Consider the following 19516-nt stretch of genomic DNA (forward strand, 5'->3'; position numbering starts at 1 on the left):
CATAGCTTTGTAAGTATGTCTGTCCAGGCGATAAATTTAATTCAAAAAATAGATATTTATCAAATTATCACATCGTATTATAAGCGTATGACCGGAAAGTAAAAACGATTTCTTTCAACTGAAGTCCAAAAAAACCGTATATAGTTATTCCGAATTTTACGATTTGTATTTAATAAAAGATAGACAGACAAAAAGAAAGAACTAAAATTATTAAAGTGATTATCTAAATTTGGTTACTATCATCATATCTTTGTAGTTTGTATAATTGATCAAAAAGCCTTCATAAAACTCCTAGGAAAGTTTTTTATCCGTGGAGATTAACAGACATCCTATTATTTTATTCTTTGGTTTTCAATGATAACTATGATATATAGACAGAACAGAAATGTACAATCGTTTGATTATTAAAACCAGTTTTTTTAGCCCCGAGGAGCCGTTTAACTATGAAAGAAATAGCTATCTGTCTTAAAGAACGAACGAATTAAAAAGTAAAAACTTTGTATATTTGTTTTATTCAAAAAGAGTAGGTTTTATTGCAATTAGAGTCTTCCAACTAATTCACTTACAATTTTGCTTCATATCCGTGTCATGTTATTTAGTTGACCCTTTTTAAAAAAATTTAAATTTCCCTTCCTTGCGAAAGAATGTTTTTAAAACTTAAAACATATGAAATGATATTATCACAGATATTATCATCAATCTATAATATAATTGGCCAAAAAGCCTTCATAAAGTGTTATAAAGCATATAGAGAAGTTATCTATATTCCAACTTTCAATATGTAACTTTGAAGCAATTTTGTTTGTTTTCTACATTACCGAATACTTTGTGAAATCAATTCGTCTTAAATGTAACTTTTCTTAAAAATAGGTTTCTAAAACTTGAAATATAATTTTTAACTTTTCTCACCAATGAATGATGAAAGTATAAATTTAAGAACAATTTGAAATATTTACCCTCTAACGGCTAATTTATTTACTATAATTTCATCGTATTAAATCCAAATTTAATCTTGTTTCTCCCCCCCCCCCACCCCAATTATTACCATACCATTACCAGGTTGGTTACGATATTATATATTTGTTTTTTATCCGTGGACCGTGTGACATGAAAGATTAAGCATCAAATCCTCCCCCCCTCCTCAAAGGGGAAATTAGCATAATTCTTACATGTCTACCTAATAATTATAAAACATACATAAGTAGCGAAGCTCTAAAATTATGAATAATAAATAGACCATTTGGAACAATGTATGGTTGTCTTTTGAAGCATTAAGCTAATAGAAAAACGTTAAAACTTAAACAATTGAATTTACAATTACATAATCCTAAATTTGCCTAAACTTAAAATTGTTTATTAATTATTTCTTATCAGTTCAGCATTTTGATTTTTGATTATTATTTATTATTGTCAACTGTCCTATCCCCTCCTAATATTTATGTTTTTCCCCCTTTTTTTTTGGGGGGGGGGGGGGAGCTAAACAGATATCCTATTACCTCCTAATATTTATTACATACAACACCAACCCCAATTTTAGGGGGTTACATGGGGGGGGGGGGGGGCGCGCATTACCACTCCGCCCATATTCATAATGAGCGGTGAAAATGGACAATTCAAAACATATGGAAAATAGGAATTAGCGAAGCTTTTCTATAATTTGTGTTGGTTATAAACGTCAGTTAGTATTACTATTTTATATAATTTATAGACAGAATACTTACTTTATAATTATACTTATGCATTTATGTTAATGTTCCCCCCCCCCCCCCCCCAAGAAACAAAACAAAACAAAACATATGGAAAATTCAAAATACTAGGAATTAGCGAAGCTTTTCTATAATTAGTGTTGGTTATAGACGTCAGTATGTTAGTATTTATATAATTTATACTTATAGACAGAATACTTACTTATAATTTTGATTATACTAATGCATTTATGTTAATGTTTTGCTTTAATGGATATTGTCATCCTTGTTAAAAATATTTCACACATCCGATCCCATTGAAGATATCTAGAATATTATAAATCTTAATAATTTCTTGGAAACCAACAACAAAGAAAAATTTGTAGGGGGTAATTAATGATTCCTTGAAATTTCATTTGCTTACAGACCTTTGAAGTGACAACATTTGAACATTTGTTTTATTTTTGCTATCGTTATTATGGCGGAACAAGGACAGAGAGTCACAGTTGGGCGCAGGCGCAAGCCGGTAGCGATGGATGACTTGGTTCCTTACTTCCCCCGTACACTTACCTGTACAGATCCAGAACCAAGTTTATACCCCGACCTGATGCCTGGATGGTACGCCCATTATCAGGTCCTTCACAGATCTTTTAAAGATATATCTAACCTGCTTTACAGGTCGGGGTTTCAGAGTGTTCGGAATATGCAGGCGATCAGACTATTTAGTGAAGGAATTGGTATATACCAATTCCTTCACCAAGCCCTTCCATCTTCTCAGCGTACACGCGAACAAAACCAACTTGTTCTGCAGCAAATGGAAGCAAAATGCAACGGTTACCGTGACGACGTTATCCAGGCGTTAGCTGTCTATGACCGTGCGATAGGATTAGATGGCACAGTAGATCTATCAGATGAAGACGAATATCCCGATATCTCCGGCGATGTAAATCCATCTTCCGATGATGGAGATATTGACGCCATCCTGGAAGTTCTGGAACACGAAGGTGGCGCGAGCGAAGGTGAAGGTGATGACTCTGATGAGTCAGTGATCATTATCGATTGAGTTGAGAATGAGATCGCATTCCTGTGAATATTTAGTTAGATTCCACATAAATAACATAACTTGACATATATATGCTATAATAATAAAACTATGAAAAATAATTTTCTTATTTTTATTTAATTTAATTTGTAATTGCGATGCTGCTCTATAATTTGAATTATAATTGAAGAAGTAAGCTCTGTTTGTCTGTAGCTAAGGATCTCGCTAACCACTGAACCTATATGGTTCTCCTTTACAGTACAGCTTCGTATAGGTCCTTAGATGGTTTTATTTGTGTACTTATTTTAACTTTGAATTGAAGACATAAATTTAAAATTATCAATAGCTATAGCATTAACTTTAACAAACAAAAACATTTAAAGTGCCACTAGAGGCCTCTAGGGGCGTAGCCGCTAGTAAACTTATAAAGAAGTAAGCTCTGTTTGTCTGTAGCTAAGGATCTCGCTAACCACTGAACCTATATGGTTCTCCTTTACAGTACAGCTTCGTATAGGTCCTTAGATGGTTTTATTTGTGTACTTATTTTAACTTTGAATTGAAGACATAAATTTAAAATTATCAATAGCTATAGTATTAACTTTAACAAACAAAAACATTTAAAGTGCCACTAGAGGCCTCTAGGGGCGTAGCCGCTAGTAAACTTATAAAGAAGTAAGCTCTGTTTGTCTGTAGCTAAGGATCTCGCTAACCACTGAACCTATATGGTTCTCCTTTACAGTACAGCTTCGTATAGGTCCTTAGATGGTTTTATTTGTGTACTTATTTTAACTTTGAATTGAAGACATAAATTTAAAATTATCAATAGCTATAGTATTAACTTTAACAAACAAAAACATTTAAAGTGCCACTAGAGGCCTCTAGGGGCGTAGCCGCTAGTAAACTTATAAAGAAGTAAGCTCTGTTTGTCTGTAGCTAAGGATCTCGCTAACCACTGAACCTATATGGTTCTCCTTTACAGTACAGCTTCGTATAGGTCCTTAGATGGTTTTAGGCTATTTTTCTGCCCTTTCATATCCCTTCGAATATAGAGCCTCTAAATGCTAGGGGCGCAGCCGTTTGTATCCAAGGAAGAGACTCGAGAGACGTTTGATATAGTTATTTGATATACTTAGGTAGGTAGGTAGGTAGGTTCGAATATAGAGCCTCTAAATGCTAGGGGCGCAGCCGTTTGTATCCAAGGAAGGAAGAGAGACGTTTGATATAGTTATTTGATAAAACTTAGGTAGGTTAGGTAAGCGTTCCACGTATTTAAAATTATCAATAGCATCGAGACTCGAGACTCGAGAGACGTTTGATATAGTTATTTGATATACTTAGGTAGGTAGGTAGGTAGGTTCGAATATAGAGCCTCTAAATGCTAGGGGCGCAGCCGTTTGTATCCAAGGAAGGAAGAGAGACGTTTGATATAGTTATTTGATAAAACTTAGGTAGGTTAGGTAAGCGTTCCACGTATTTAAAATTATCAATAGATAGCTATTTCTTGCATCGTTAACGAATAAAAGCTAACTATCTCGGACGAAAAATCAACATGTTTAAAATGGACGTACGGACATTCTGGTAATGATTATAGAGTTGCTACGCTTTCTAAATCGGACGGACCGACCATAAGAATGAATAAAAAAGTGTATTATTTCGAGTTTCTTATCACATTTATTTTTATCACGAATATGAATATGAAATGAAATGAATGAATTTATGAAATACAAAATGGAAATGAAACAATGAAATTGAAAAACGAAAAAAAAACAGACAGACAGACAGACATATTTACATTTAGAAATATAAAGTAGATTTGCTACTAAAAAATGAAACAATGAAATTGAAAAAAAAATTAAATGAAAATATTAAAACTAAAGAAAAGGGGTAGTTTCACGAAATGCATTTGAACTTAATTTAGTGAACCGCATATTTTATCCTGGTTAAATGGGTAAACTACATTTATATGGCATATATTTGAAATGAATTCAATTTTCTACCACGTAGTTTTTAAAATATCAAGACCTTAAAATTGTCTTTTTTGTGATATATGCAATTTAAAAAGACGATTTTCAAGTCTTGACATTTTAAAAACTATGTGGTAGAAAATTGAAATTTTTTCAAATATATGCCATATAAATGTAGTTTAACCATTTAACCAGGATAAAATATGCGGTTCACTAAATTAAGTTTAAATGCATTTCGTGAAACTACCCCTTTAAAAAATCTGCAAATTTAGTAAATAAAGTATTATAAATATATCAAAAATAGTATATACAAAATTTGAAAATATCCCCCCCACCAATAAAAATAACCGCGGGCGCTCGGCCCCCTAGCCATATAACCTAACCTAGCCTAACCTAATCCAGTCATTTAGTCGGGGGGGGGGGGGGGGGGGGGGATAATTGGAATTCTAGTAAATAAAGTAAATATATCAAAAATAGTATATACAAAATACAAAATAGATTTTTACAATTTTTATCCCCCCCCCCCCCCACCAATAAAAATAACCGCGGGCGCTCGGCCCCCTAGCCATATAACCTAACCTAGCCTAACCTAATCCAGTCATTTAGTCGGGGGGGGGGGGGGGGGATAACAACACAAAATAACAATAAATTAACAGTAAATATCAACAATAATCAATAGAATTGAAATTGATTATTGTTGATATTTACTGTGGCGTGCGCACCTATTGTCAAATTGAAAATAGGTTGCACACGTTGAGGTTGACGTTCTTGCTGTGGCGGGGGTGGGGGAGGTGGATTGTTGTCGGGAAGGGGCTCTGGAGGGTCGTCCTGCTGTTGAGGGTGGTCCGGCTCTTGAGGATGGTCCGGTTGTGGTGGTTGATGGGGAACATTGACATTATTGTTGTTCCCCATGTTCCCCATCTGTTGGATAACCTGTTGACCTTAATAAATTAAATCAAAATTAAAATTAAAATCTCTCAGGAGGGTGGTCGATAGATCGATGTACATCCCCAGTGATTTTCCCTTCTGTAGATTACAATTAGTTCCATAAAAGCCAAAAAAAATACATTTTAATTAAAGATCCAGCTTAGATTTTTTGACGCATTTTTTGGAGCTTCTCTTTTATGGATGTTTTCATCCTTGTTTTATAATAATCATGTAAGCAATTCTGTATGATATTTACTATTAATTTAAAATAAATGGTTATTTTTTCCAAACCATAAAATATCTCAACGCAATTAATTAATTAAATTAATTCCAAAAGGTGAATTTATTATTTTAGAGTAAGGTTACTGGACAAACGTATTATATATAATACCTACCTAATTGTCTTGCAGCATTACGGCGTCGTTGTCGTCGAACTCGACGCTGGTCATCAGGCTGGGGTGCAATAGCAGCCACAACCGGATCATCTCGGAGGGGGGCCTCAACAGGAACAGGAAGAGGAACAGCGACACCTTAATAAATTATAAATGTATAGAGTCGAAGCAAAATTTTAAGTAAATTTGTTGGAAAACTGCTTCATACAGGATAATGTTTATGGTCATACTTACATTTCTAGGACTTAATTATAGAGTTGCTTCGCTTATAATATTATTCTTTGTTGTCCAAGGAATCAATATACCAAAAACCAGATCAAACGGATAATTAGATCACATAAAATTTTGTTGTTATAAAAGTAGAAAAATCAACATGTTTAAAAGGGACGTACGGACATTCTGGTAATGCTTATAGAGTTGCTTCGCTTTCTAAATCGTACGTAACTACATCATGCAAAGTTTGAAATCGATAGGACAATTCTAACATGCCTAAATTAACGAATAAAAGCTAACTATCTCGGACGAAAAATCAACATGTTTAAAATGGACGTACGGACATTCTGGTAATGATTATAGAGTTGCTACGCTTTCTAAATCGGACGGACCGACCATAATTATAGAAAAGCTTCGCTTTTAAAAAGGTAAAAAGGAGAACCCGATCGGTTCATCGGTTAGCGAGATCCTTTAGTATAAGGATTATTTATTCATTATATTACACTTTGTGGAATAAGTTATAACTATAAAAACAAGGATGACAACATCCATAAAAGCGAAGCTCTGAAAAGGTAGGACAAACGGACATTAACACTTGTATAATGTCATGTTTATAATTGTTTATGGTTATGGTTATGGATTTACGGACATTCTGGTAATGATTATAGAGTTGCTTCGCTTTCTAAATCGTACGTAACTACATCATAATAAATAAATAACTAAAAATAAATAGAATTCAATATATATTATACCTTGACGTCGTTCAAGTATTCGCTGGCTCCTTCGTTTCGTGCTGCTGGGTACTCTAGATTTCATTATTCGTTGATCGTTCAGATATTTATACTGAAATAATAATTTAATAATTAGTATTTTATTTTTCATAATGCAAATGCAGATATAATTAATTTCAATTTCAATTCAATTTCATCAAAACGTTCACAATATACGTATAAAAACACTGCAAAATCAAATATTAAAAAATAATTAAGTTTATAAGTTTATTTTATGCGTATATAAAAACTAATTACGCATTAAAACAAAGAGAAAGGCGGTCAAAAGGTAGAGAAAGCCATTAAAATAAAGGGGTTGTATGCAAAAATGTAATTTCCTCATTACCTTCCGATAAGCCGCTGAAATTTATTTTGCCTTTTCTCGGCAGTTTTCGGCGGTTGCGCCGCCGTTTCTTCTCCCCTTAGTATCCAAGTAACTTGAAGTTGGCTGGCCCATCTCTCGTTCGTCGCCAACCTACTATTTAACTTTAAATTACAAATTTGTAAAATGTAAATTATCTTTATAAACCAACCTAATGCCGTAAAATCAATCTTCGAATAAACCAACCTAATGCCGTAAAATCAATCTTCGATATTTATTATTTAGAAAATGTTAAGATTTTTAATTTGTTAATACTAATAGTCTAATAGCATGAAAAAATTTTATCTTTACATACCCTTTAAAATAAGTGGCATCCGAGAGGTCAATATCCAAACATATATGGGTGGGGGAAAAGGGTTTTACATGTAAGTAACAGTTAACACCTTTATAGTCCCCCCCCCCCAAAATAAAGGGAAGGGCAATGGGCTGTTTATTTTACTCTAGTCTCCCCCCCCTCCCCTTTTAAGGAGGGTTGCTATATGAAAAGAAAGGGTTGAACTTGATTTTGAATATAACCCCCCCCCCCCCAAAAAAAAATACAAAGAATAATCCCTTTATTTATTTAAATTTTCCTTTATAAAAATTTTCCATAATATATATATGACGACACCTTTATTATACATAGAATATATGAAAAGAAAGGGTTGAACTTGATTTTGAATATAACCCCCCCCCCCCCCAAAAAAAATACAAAGAATAATCCCTTTATTTATTTAAATTTTCCTTTATAAAAATTTTCCATAATATATATATGACGACACCTTTATTATAACCCCCCTTTATTTATTTAAATTTTCCTTTATAAAAATTTTCCACTAATGCTGGGTGACGGGAGAGAGTTTTTTTTTAACTTTTAAGAAAGGTTTATATATATGACACCTTTATAAATTATAACCTTATATTATAATGGCCGATAAATTGATGTACACTCCCAATGATGATGCACAAAATTACCCCTTTTGTAAATAACAATTCATAGTTGAAACGTTTTTACACTCAACTTAATGAAGCAACCAAGTCCCAAAATTCCCCAAAATTGTTGAGCAAACCAAAAAGAAAACGTTGGTATAAAACTTTGTTTTTAAAAGATATGAAATGATACAGATATTCATCATATCATTATCATCAATCTATTCTATAATTGGCCAAAAAGCCTTCATAAAGTGACCTCAAAGCTGACAATGTCAATGGTAATCCTTGAATGTTATGTAACTTCCAATATGTAACTATGAAGCAATTTTGTTTGTCTACATTACCGAATACTTTTTTAATTCTATTCATCTCAAATGTAACTTTTCTTAAAAATAGGTTTCTAAAACTTGAAATATAATTTTTAACTTTTCTTACCAATGAATGATGAAACTTAAGTATAAATTGAAAAACAATTTGAAATATCCAGCCTCTAACGGCTAATTTATTTACTAAAATTTCATCGTATTAAATCCAAATTAAATCTTGTTGGTTCCCCCCCCCCCCCTCCTCCTAACCATTACGTTATGATGGGTGGAGAAAAAAAGATTACATATAATTATATTCAAATAAGAAGTGTTGAAAAAGGGGGGTGGGGCAGGTTTCAAATAATCTTTAATCTTTTAATCTTTAATCTTTTACGGAGGGTAAATTAAGTGTTAAATTACCCCTTCTGCAGATTAAGCATCAAATCCTCCCCCCTCCTCAAGGGGAAATTAGGAGAATTCTTAGTCTTACATGTCATATAAATATTTTCCAACACAGATTATAGTTATACCCCCCCCCCCCACACTTTCTTTTATGTGTGTTTATTTTATCCCTTACTATTCCAAAAAATAAAATTATGGGTGGAGTTACTGTTAAGTTGTTAACCCTTTTCTTCCCCCAATCATCCAATGTAAGCGGTAACCTGGCCATTCTCACCACCTTAGGCTTAAAGTCATAAAGTCATAATTAATATTAATCTTTTTTTTTAGTTTTAGTTCAGTTACAACATCGTTAGAGAATGGCTGAGCCTGACTCTAATAAAGTTATAGGTGACGATGATGACAGTGAGGTTGTCCAAGCTATGCCTGACTCTTCAGTTACGCGTACTCGTAGTTTGCGTGAACGTAAGACGATCCCCGATGCAAGCATACCCGATGTTTTGGATGAGGTTGACCTTGATATGTTGGAGGAAAAGGAGGGTTTGGGGTCCCCCCCCAAAAAAATAACCCCCAGTGATAACATTAGGTAATAATAATATTTTCATTTTATATTTAATAATGTTATAAAAAAACTAAAAGGGGTAGTTTCACGAAGTTTATTTATTAAGCTCAAATGCATTTCGTGAAACTACCCCTTATAAAATTAGTGGGTTTCGTCGTATTTTTACTTTTTATTTACTATTAAGCTCAAATGCATACCCCTAATAAAATTATAATAAATGGGATTATGAAAAGTAGTAACTTTTTATCTTAGGGTAGGTAAATGTTATTTATTTATTTAATTTTCAGTTGCACTCCAGGGTCGGTAATGTTGGAGGAGAAGGAGGGGTTGGGGACCCCCACAAAAAAAATAACCCCCAGTGATAACATTAGGTAATAATAATATTTTCATTTCATATTTAATAATGTTATAAAAAAACTAAAAGGGGTAGTTTCACGAAGTGCATCTACCCATGCTAAAAAAAGTATAGAAATGGGATTTTTACAGTAACTTTTTATTTATTAAGCTCAAATGCATTTCGTGAAACTACCCCTTATAAAATTAGTGGGTTTCGTCGTATTTTTACTTTTTATTTACTATTAAGCTCAAATGCATACCCCTAATAAAATTATAATAAATGGGATTATGAAAAGTATTGTATTTTTACAGTAACTTTTTATCTTAGGGTAGGTAAATGTTAAAAAAATATCCTTACTTACTTTTGGTCAGGTTAGGTTGGGTCCTCCATCCATCCTCCGGGGCGCATTCCTTCCATGTTCAGCAACTCTCGGTGCTCTACACACCAAGAGAGGCCATTTTTTTTTAGAATATAATCCCAAATTTGGTAAATTTGGTGGGTTCTAAAAAGAACCAGAGAAATTGAAAATTTATTTATTTATTTAATTTCAGTTGCACTCCAGTCACTTCAAAAATAGCTGATCCACAACGGAAGCGAATAATAAAGTTGTGTTCACCTCCAAGGGTCAAGAAAAGAAGAACAGAGTCTTCTCCACAATCGAGGTAAAAAAAACAAGTAGCCAAATAATTTTTTTTTATTTTGTCCAGAGGGCAAGGGAAAAATAATATTAATTAATAATTAAAATAATAGGCTATTTTTTTAAGGTCAAAACCTGACAGCCCAGAACCTGAAAATCCAACTTCACCCCCCAAACCTTCTCCCCAATCGAGGTAAAAAAAACAAGTAGCCAAATAATTTTTATATTTTGTCCAGAGGGCAAGGGAAAAATAATATTAATTAATAATTAAAATAATAGGCTATTTTTTTAAGGTCAAAACCTGACAGCCCAGAACCTGAAAATCCAACTTCACCCCCCAAACCTTCTCCCCAATCGAGGTAAAAAAAACAAGTAGCCAAATAATTTTTATATTTTGTCCAGAGGGCAAGGGAAAAATAATATTAATTAATTATTTTAAGGTCAAAACCAGCAAGCCCACAACCAGCTTCACAAACAACACCAGATACATCACCAATGCGCCCACTCAACGTAACGCCGCCGCCGTCTCCATCACCTACAAGTACAACAGCCACACCTAAAGCCGCAGCTGGAGACACACCTTCTTCAGCACAGTCATCCCCAGCTGGAGAAAAGCCAAAAGGGAGAGGTGGCCGTACAAGTACAACAGCCACACCTAAAGCCGCAGCCAAACCTAAAGCCGCAGCCACACCTACAACACCAGCTGGAGACACACCTTCTTCAGCACAGTCATCCCCAGCTGGAGAAAAGCCAAAAGGGAGAGGTGGCCGACAAAAAGGATCCAAGAATAAACCCAAGATGAACAGTGACAGTACGGAACATATGTTCATCAGAGGTAAGCTTAAATTAGTATAATTAATATCAATAACATAGGTAGTAACATTAAAAATTTAATTGACAGGATGTCTATTTGTCTGTACTTAAATAAAATACATTATATTATATTTATAATTAATAACCATACAATCTCAACCGTAAATACATAAATTTCTAGAATACTAGTTTGTTTTACTTTACCTATAATATATTAAATTAACTGTTCTATTGATTACCTAGACTGCGTGGGTACAGTACAAGGGGACACACACTCGCTCTATGACCGCCTTGATGGGAAGAGGATAACATATAGTAATGGTGATAAGGTACAAACATAAATACTAAAAATAATAATAAAATGTAGAGGGGGGGGGGGCAAAAGTGACACTTTTTGAAAGCAAAACTAAAAGTCAAGAAAGGAACACAACTAAAAAAAGAGTTACAGGTGTGAGATTATTAAATAAAATGTTTAATAAAATTAAAATTACTTCAGGTTTATGTCTACTTGGTTAAAGTGCTTGAAGATCATGCTTACATGATCCCCAACTACCCTGGAAAGGGTCAGAATAAGACCCCGTGGGGGCGGGGGTGCAAATACTGTAACTTCCATACCTGGGATGGCACATACCACGTGAAAGAATACCCCAAAGAGGGAAAACCATTAGAGAGATTTATACTGCAAGAAACTAACCTTCTTAGGTAATAATATTAAGTTGACATAAAATAACATGATGTATTAACGCAACGTGCCGGAGCCGTATAATTTTGATGCGGCTCCGGCTCCGGGGAGCCGTATTTGGAAATACGGCTCCCGGCTCCGGCTCCAGCTCCGGCTCCTACCTTAAAATTAATATATCAATTTTTTTCCATTATTGAATTTGATAAAATAAGATAAATAATATAAAATATTTTGCTTTTATTTGATTAAAGCTATATAAAAGTAGAAGGATGTGTGTCTATTTGTTAAGTAACAATAGTTTTTCAGTTTATTATATGGAAATAGACCGTTGCCAAATTATAATATTACTTTAAAAAATCATTTTTACCTAGTCCGGAGCCGGAGCCGTTTTTAACAAAAAATACGGCTCCGGATCCGGCTCCACAAAAAATGTTGCTGCTCCCGGCTCCAGAACACTGGTATTAAGTATTCATAAACATTGATTAAAAATATATACTGACAGACAAGGTGAATTATAGAGTAGCTTTGCTAAAAAAAATAATATTAATTGCTTACCTGTTTAGGAGGTTTAGCCGTCACTGGATCATTGACCACAGAGATGTTTACCGAGAGTATAGGAAGGGAGTGAACCTGGCCAGCTTTCAGAGGAAGTTTCAACAGGCCCAGGCAGATGCTGAAGTTATCCATGAAGTCAAAATATACGTCACTGCCCTAGAAGCGCTGCGCCACATAACAGGAAAACTGGTTAATAATGAAAGTTTCCTTCGCTTTAAGGTAAATGTATGTTTAATATTTTTGATCATATTTGCTGTTATCTAATGTCTCATACCTATATTTTTTTAAACAAAATTAATTGAAAATGATTGCTAAAATCGAAATATATCTTCATGTCAGTTAGAATAGTGTATTTTTTAAAAATAGGTTGAAAAACATACTAACTTTAAAAAATTCGCTTTAAGGATACGGATGCCAATGCCTTTGACCATATCGTCGCCAAGCAGGTCGGTTTACTTGAGAAAGGCAAGAAGCAGGATGCACCCACCAGCAAACAGCTTCATAACTGGCTGCAGGGGCAGCACAAGTATTACATGGAATCCTTCAAGAAGATTTTAGAAAATAAAGGTATTAATAACTATTAACTATTAAGTATTATAATTTATAAACTAAAACATTACTAAATAATTTCAAAATCTGAAAGAAATAACAAATAATTAATTTAAATTATCTTCACTTCCGCGGGTGTGTACATTGCCGAAATCGAAGGAAAGGTGCACACCTGCGGAAAAAATGTTAATATTTAATTATTTTAAATAATCAATATTATCTTTGTTTCCGCAGGTGTGCACCTTTCCTTCGACTTCGGCAATGTTCACCACACCGACTTCATTGCAGGTAACCTAAATAAAATAAATAAACTATTATTATTTATTAATGCAATTACAACTGCAGCAGCTACATAACCTGAATTAAATAAAGTAAAGTAAACTATTATGAATGAATAATATAAAAGAATTACTAATTTTTCAGTAACTGCAAACTATACCGATGCAGACGGTCCCAAAGAATTGTTGCTCGCCTGTGAACAGGTATAAGTTTAAAATTAATTCTTAGAAATTTAGAATGACCACAAATACCTAAATGATAATTTGATTAATTACTTATGTTTAGATGCCTAAACCCGATGCTTCCGGCCGCAGCATCTACGAATATTTCGAAGAACTGTTGAAAAGGTTTGGGCTTGAGCATTATCAACTTCTCAGCTCCACATCCGACTCGGCTGCCAACTGTGTAAAGGTAATGAAAAATTATAAATTATAATTATAAAATCATAACTATTTAATAGTTTTTTCTCGCATCGTATTTTAAATGGCTTTCCGCGGATGTAAAATGTACAATTGTAAGATAAAACCAGTTTTTTTAGATGAATATTTGAATGAATACGAGAATTAATATTATAAAACAATACCATTAGAAAGTAAATCATTAATTTATTTTTCATTCTTTAGTCCGTCAAGATACTCAATGAAGAGCACGGGAAAACCCCCACAGAGTATACAAGTTTCATGAACCATGAGGGAGTCAGTGATGATGATAGTGATAAGGAAGACACACCTGAGGCTGATAGTGAAGATGAAATCCCGTTGGATTTGTTTATAGAAGATTTAGATGAGGTTGAGGATGGTGTTGTAGAAGCCGAAGGTGAGGGTCAGGATGGAGATGAAGAAACCCTGGCAGGAACAAGACAAGGCGATGGCGGCGATGGCGGCATATCAAGTGCGATTTTCTACAGGTCCATCGCCATCAAAGATCCACAACAAAGAGAGGGTAAGTAAAGTTAAATTAAATTCATTCCCAAAAAATTCAATGAATTACATTTAATGATTTACAGGGGTAGTTTCACGAAATGCATTTAACTAAATTATATTAATTTATTAAATTATTTCTTTTCAGCAATCACAAATTTCGGGAAACTAATAGAAGAGAACATCCAAAGAACAATGAAATGTGATGAGCAGAAATGTGGACTTATAGTGGGAGGTGTTTGCCTCAACCACCAAGTGGAGTTGGCGTTGAAGCAGGCTGCCAAAGTTGTAAGTAAATTAATTAAATGATTAATAGAACCAACTAAATAACTTATACAGTAACTTAAAAAGTTAAATAATAAATTATACAAAAACGTGAAAATTAACAAATATTATATTTTTTTAGAAAGGGAAGGGGTACAACAGAACCATAATTAACCTGGCAAAGCTGGTCAGTAAAATTATGAATAACAAGAAGCTGCGTCGCATTTTGGTAGAGAGTGGACAACGTATGCTTACCAGATACGTGGAGACGAGATGGAGCTCCAGAATGAACATGATAAAGCGGTTCTTAGAGTTGTTTGACAACAAACCACTACTTCAGAAGGTGAAAAAATCCGTGCAGGATCAGAAAGGTAAACCCAAAAAAGTTAATTATAATTTAAACAACAATTTAAAACTAACAAAATTACCAATTTAAATTTCTCTCTGTCCCTTAATTAAACAAAAGAGAAAGGTAACAAATAGAAGTTTATTAAAATTTAAACTAAATAAATTATTTCTTCTCTCGTTCCCTTAATTAAAAATTAGAACTGTATATATCAATAGAATTAATTTTTAATTTTTAATTTTTAATTTTTATTTTAGTCAACAAGAAGTTTGACAATCTGTGGCCAACACCTGACCAGGTTCTTGCCCTCAGAGAAGTCCTGGAAGTGTTGGAGTGTGTGGATACCATGCTGACAATTCCTGCACAAGCCCATGAGGCCACAATCGTCCAGATGTTCACCATGCTGGATACGGTGTTCTTTACCCTACGGACAAGTATGCCTGGCAACTTATTCGCTAGACGTGTATTCAAGTTCCTTCACCTGAGAGTTAACAAGATTGTCCGTACTAATGCAGGATGGCAAGTCTGTCTCTACCTACACCCCCTGTCACGCAGTCATTTGGAAATGATTGCGAGTGGCACACAAAGCTTTACGGTGACACAGGATGAAGCAAAAACAATTTTACAACAAGCACCCAAAAATTGTAGGTTGTTGGGTGAACGGCTACACCGAATCTCACTGAGAGCCAACCTAAGTCCTGAAGAAAAGGCAGATGAAGAGGCCGACCTGCGTAGAGCTAATGCGGATGCCGACAATGAGGATTCCGAAGCTGACGAGTACGAATCTCCAGAAACTGCACCTCCCACAGGTAAAGATATACAATATTAATTAAAATAGATAATAATAATAACATTAGTTAAATAATTCAATTATCATTTTTATTAATTATATTTATGTATTACAGGCATGATGACACCCATCCAAAAGATGTTTTGGAACAAACAACAAGAGTTCAAAGAAATTCAGGCTCAAGCAGCAGCCAAGAAGAAAAAGAAAGAACAACGTGACAAACAGAAGGATCCCCTGGACGTCATGAAGAAACACCTGAAAGCTGGGCTGAAGGATTGGAGTAACATAGAAGAATCCAAGTTGCATGCCTTGACATACGGTTACCAACGTGAAGTCGCTAAGATAAAGGAGGAAATTGCGAAAGTCAAAAAATCTAAGTCCAAGGATTTCGATGTTGAAGAACGCCAGAAACTGTACAAACAAGGAGCAATGACCGCAACCCACAGGATGCTTACTGCCAGGTATGAACATGTTGCAGAGAAGATATGTTATCCACCTGGACTTGTCAGTTTGATGACCAACTTCAACAACTTACCTGTTTCTAATGCGAGGTGTGAGAGAATTTTCTCACACCTCAAATTAGTTTACTCATCGAGGCGGTATAACCTAGAGAAAGAAACCATCCACGCCATCATGTTCTTGAAGATGAACAAGCTAGTCCCCAAGAAGTCCCAAGCATTTTGGGATAGGCAGGTAAAAGTTACCAAGAAGACAGCAACCAAGGAACTGGAAAAGTGAAATAATTTTTGTAAATATGTTTATCATATTAATTATGTTGGAAAGAAATAAAGTAGAAGTAAAGTAAAACAAATAATTTAATGAAATAATTTTGTGTTTTTTAAATATCTGTATCATTACCATTATAAAATAAATGTTGTAATAAAACCCAAAAAACTGTTTATTGATATATTTTTTTTTTTGCAGTATTGTTATTTAATTTAACAAGGATGAATAATCAATAAGTAGCGAAGCCAAAAACATTACTCAAATCATACTTGTCTTGTGTCTTTATGCGTGGATGGTCTCTTGCTCGAGGTTCTAGAGTAAATAAGTTGGACATCAAATGAAAGTAAATACTAAATATCCAAAAATAAATTTGAATTTCAATTAAAGGGTGATGGAAAAAAATAAAAATGCGTACTTGCCGCTTCGCTTATATTATTGTACATTCAAACATCAGTAAACCAAAAATCAGACCAATCGGATAATTAGGTCACATAAAAATTTGTTGTTAAAATGTAAAAAAAATACGGACATTAATGTCAGAACTGAATTATCAGAATGCGAATATATAAGAGTCTAAGCAAAATTGTAAGTAAATTTGTTTAAAAACAGCTTGATAATCAGGTTTAATATGAGCGTACATTTAAAACCGAGTTTCAACGCAAAAAAAACGCGGAGCCGAATCTAGAAATACGGCTGCGGATGTGTGTATATTTGGTAACATATGGTTTTTAAGTTTAATTTAAGGAAATAGACCGTTAAATCATATTATTACTGTAAAAACTCACTTTAACCTAATGTGGAGCCGAGCCGTTCTGAACGACGTAAAAAAATGCACGGAAATTCTTTTCGAACACAGGGATTCAATATTTTTAGGTAAGACTTATCGATAAAACACACCCGATACTTTGTAATTTTGGAACGATATAAAAAAATAAAAAATAAACATAATTAAAAACAAAGTATGGAGCTTGCCGAATTATTCACAGTATAAAATCTGTGCGTTTAAAATTGAAATTACCAAAAGGCAAAATAAGAATAATTAAGTTATAACGAACAGACTTATCACTTTATATTTACAAATTATTACAAAATCCTTACCTTAATATACAGTAAATGATTATGTGTACTGCCTTCCGAAATAGAAAACATAGCCTATTATTTTGACGTGTATGTACTCTTATGACATTCACTCAAAACAATAGACTACAATAATTTTTTTCGGACGACAGTACAGAATTAGATCTTCTTGTGTTGACACTTGACTAAGACTTTGTTTCTTTCTTCTTTTTTTTTATAACTATGCAAATAATATTTATCACTTTATTTTATTGTATTAATATAATTCCATTTGAAGTTTTCACATTGAATATTAAATTTTTTATTATTTTTCACTTTTCTTTGTATCTAACTAACGCGTAGTATGACGTGTCAATACACTCTGAAATTCAAATAAGGACTGAAGAACTGTGTGTGTGTGCACGAGGTGCACGAGGTAGAAATGTACATGGGTAATTAGAAACTTCAATATAATTTATTTCGTTATATTTACATTTTTTAAAATAAGATTTTTTAATATGTTTTGACCACGGTAAATAATAAAAATTTGTTGGAGGAATTTTTGTGTATATATTTATCCCTGATATAACAGCATACACCGGAAACGGATGATATCAAATAACAGGGAATCTATAAATATATTGTTACAAATACAATTACAAACTATTATAAGTTAACTTTAATATATTTCATTATCGTTATATACTTTTTTTACGTAATGCAAAATTATCCTTTTTTAATATTAGGAAGAATTTTTATTTTACCCTGTAAAAAAAGCAATGAAAAAAGTAAGACGTCTAAAATGTCGTATTCTTAACAGGTAGACTTTTTGGAGTAAGGAAATTATGTCATCACATTAATTTCATAGAAAGAACCTAAAAGTCTAATATATCTAGTAAATTTTATTTCGGAATTGTTTAACGAACATACTTAATTTAAGATTGCGTGATTTATTTCGAAATAGAAATATAAAACGTAAAAATTTATTATTTTTCAAAATCTTCTATTTATTTACCAAGTACTTCGTATATAAATATTAAGAAATTTGAATATTTAGAAAAATAGAAATAGGGATGTATTTTTGAACGAAGTGAGAGGGGAATTAATATCCTATTTTTGAAATAGAATTCTTGCACACGTATATAAATATTCCCCAATTTCAATATTTTCATATGTCTAAATTCCCTTCCAAATTTACTCGAAATACGATACGTTTAGGGTTTAGAATAGTTAATATTTAAAATATCTAGTAGACACATCATTGCTTTGACTTTTTGAGAGCATTTGATATAAATTTAAATGAAATTATATCTAACCTAGTCCATCATCATACATGTAAATTCTGAGTGGATTCAAACTTGTTATCAACACATAGATCCTAAAAAACAAAAACAGGTATTTTATTTTTGTTGATTTGATGAAAGTTGAATACATATCTACCTAATATCATATTTAGTTTGTTTGAAAAGATGAGGGTTGATTATTAACCCTTAACAGTCGGGAGGGGGGCGTTGAACGCCCCCCCCCCCTCTCCGTTTTTTTCTATCTCATTTTCTGTGTGTGAAAGATAAAGAGCCCAAACTGCGTGACTTTTTAAATATGGTTATGACACAAAACTGAGAGTTGAAATTTTTTGAATATCTCCATCCTGGCGGGCACAGGATGCCAGCAAACCTGGCAGGGTCATCCAGGTAAAGAGCAAAAATATTTTTTTGACTAAAACAAAGCATTTTATCATACCAAAATACTAAAATATCGTCTAGTAGTACATCCTTATATGAAATACAGGTGTTCAAGTCACTTTCAGGTTCCAGGTATGATCCTGCAAGTCCTGATCCTCTAGGTCTCCAGAAATCTTTAAAAGGCTCCTGTGGCCGCAAGTTTTGACTTAGAGACTTCAAATTTCAAACTTAAGCTTTTCTTACATGTCTACATAACGTATTAAAATTACATACAGATCCGCCGCCGTTATCCCGCCGACTGCGGCAGCTGGCAGCTGCCAGCTGCCA

General features: G+C 33.5%; 4 protein-coding genes across 4 annotated transcripts in view; 2 read left to right on the top strand and 2 right to left on the bottom strand.

Annotated features, from left to right (window-relative positions):
* Nucleotides 1-19516, bottom strand: part of LOC145315606 (tubulin monoglutamylase TTLL4-like) — a 41930-nt gene that overhangs the window by 17276 nt on the left and 5138 nt on the right. The window contains exon 9 of the mRNA XM_080155586.1: nucleotides 18824-18885. Within this exon, the coding sequence (XP_080011712.1) occupies nucleotides 18824-18885 (62 nt within the window). The remainder of the gene's footprint in view (nucleotides 1-18823; nucleotides 18886-19516) is intronic.
* On the bottom strand, nucleotides 5319-7046 carry LOC145332658 (uncharacterized). Its single transcript, XM_080177669.1, has 3 exons — nucleotides 6976-7046; nucleotides 6014-6148; nucleotides 5319-5632 (listed from the first exon to the last, which is right to left on the bottom strand). The coding sequence occupies exons 1-3, from the start codon at nucleotides 7037-7039 to the stop codon at nucleotides 5364-5366; spliced, it is 468 nt and encodes a 155-aa protein (XP_080033795.1). The 5' UTR covers nucleotides 7040-7046; the 3' UTR covers nucleotides 5319-5363.
* LOC145315613 (uncharacterized) lies at nucleotides 8061-11012 on the top strand. Its single transcript, XM_080155597.1, has 3 exons — nucleotides 8061-9577; nucleotides 9841-9924; nucleotides 10442-11012. The coding sequence occupies exons 1-3, from the start codon at nucleotides 9351-9353 to the stop codon at nucleotides 10554-10556; spliced, it is 426 nt and encodes a 141-aa protein (XP_080011723.1). The 5' UTR covers nucleotides 8061-9350; the 3' UTR covers nucleotides 10557-11012.
* On the top strand, nucleotides 10796-16703 carry LOC145315595 (uncharacterized). Its single transcript, XM_080155576.1, has 13 exons — nucleotides 10796-11362; nucleotides 11584-11669; nucleotides 11837-12042; nucleotides 12586-12796; nucleotides 12982-13144; nucleotides 13361-13414; nucleotides 13550-13608; nucleotides 13691-13816; nucleotides 14029-14347; nucleotides 14474-14613; nucleotides 14732-14960; nucleotides 15193-15744; nucleotides 15841-16703. The coding sequence occupies exons 1-13, from the start codon at nucleotides 11023-11025 to the stop codon at nucleotides 16461-16463; spliced, it is 3108 nt and encodes a 1035-aa protein (XP_080011702.1). The 5' UTR covers nucleotides 10796-11022; the 3' UTR covers nucleotides 16464-16703.

Source organism: Acartia tonsa, chromosome 1 (genome assembly GCF_053477335.1).
Source record: "Acartia tonsa isolate MP-2025a chromosome 1, ASM5347733v1, whole genome shotgun sequence".
Classification (NCBI taxonomy): Eukaryota; Metazoa; Arthropoda; class Copepoda; order Calanoida; family Acartiidae; genus Acartia; species Acartia tonsa.

Bases quoted from the DNA above. Each gene is read 5' to 3' on its own strand.
- LOC145332658 (XM_080177669.1), bottom strand. From the start codon at position 7,039: ATGAAATCTAGAGTACCCAGCAGCACGAAACGAAGGAGCCAGCGAATA. The intron at 6,149-6,975 runs GTATAATATATA...TAATTTATTAAG, and splicing joins AATACTTGAACGACGTCAAG to GTGTCGCTGTTCCTCTTCCT. The intron at 5,633-6,013 runs GTAGGTATTATA...TAATTTATTAAG, and splicing joins TAATGCTGCAAGACAATTAG to GTCAACAGGTTATCCAACAG.
- LOC145315613 (XM_080155597.1), top strand. From the start codon at position 9,351: ATGGCTGAGCCTGACTCTAATAAAGTTATAGGTGACGATGATGACAGT. The intron at 9,578-9,840 runs GTAATAATAATA...TTTAATTTTCAG, and splicing joins ACCCCCAGTGATAACATTAG to TTGCACTCCAGGGTCGGTAA. The intron at 9,925-10,441 runs GTAATAATAATA...ATTTAATTTCAG, and splicing joins ACCCCCAGTGATAACATTAG to TTGCACTCCAGTCACTTCAA.
- LOC145315595 (XM_080155576.1), top strand. From the start codon at position 11,023: ATGCGCCCACTCAACGTAACGCCGCCGCCGTCTCCATCACCTACAAGT. The intron at 11,670-11,836 runs GTACAAACATAA...AAATTACTTCAG, and splicing joins CATATAGTAATGGTGATAAG to GTTTATGTCTACTTGGTTAA. The intron at 13,817-14,028 runs GTAATGAAAAAT...TTCATTCTTTAG, and splicing joins CGGCTGCCAACTGTGTAAAG to TCCGTCAAGATACTCAATGA.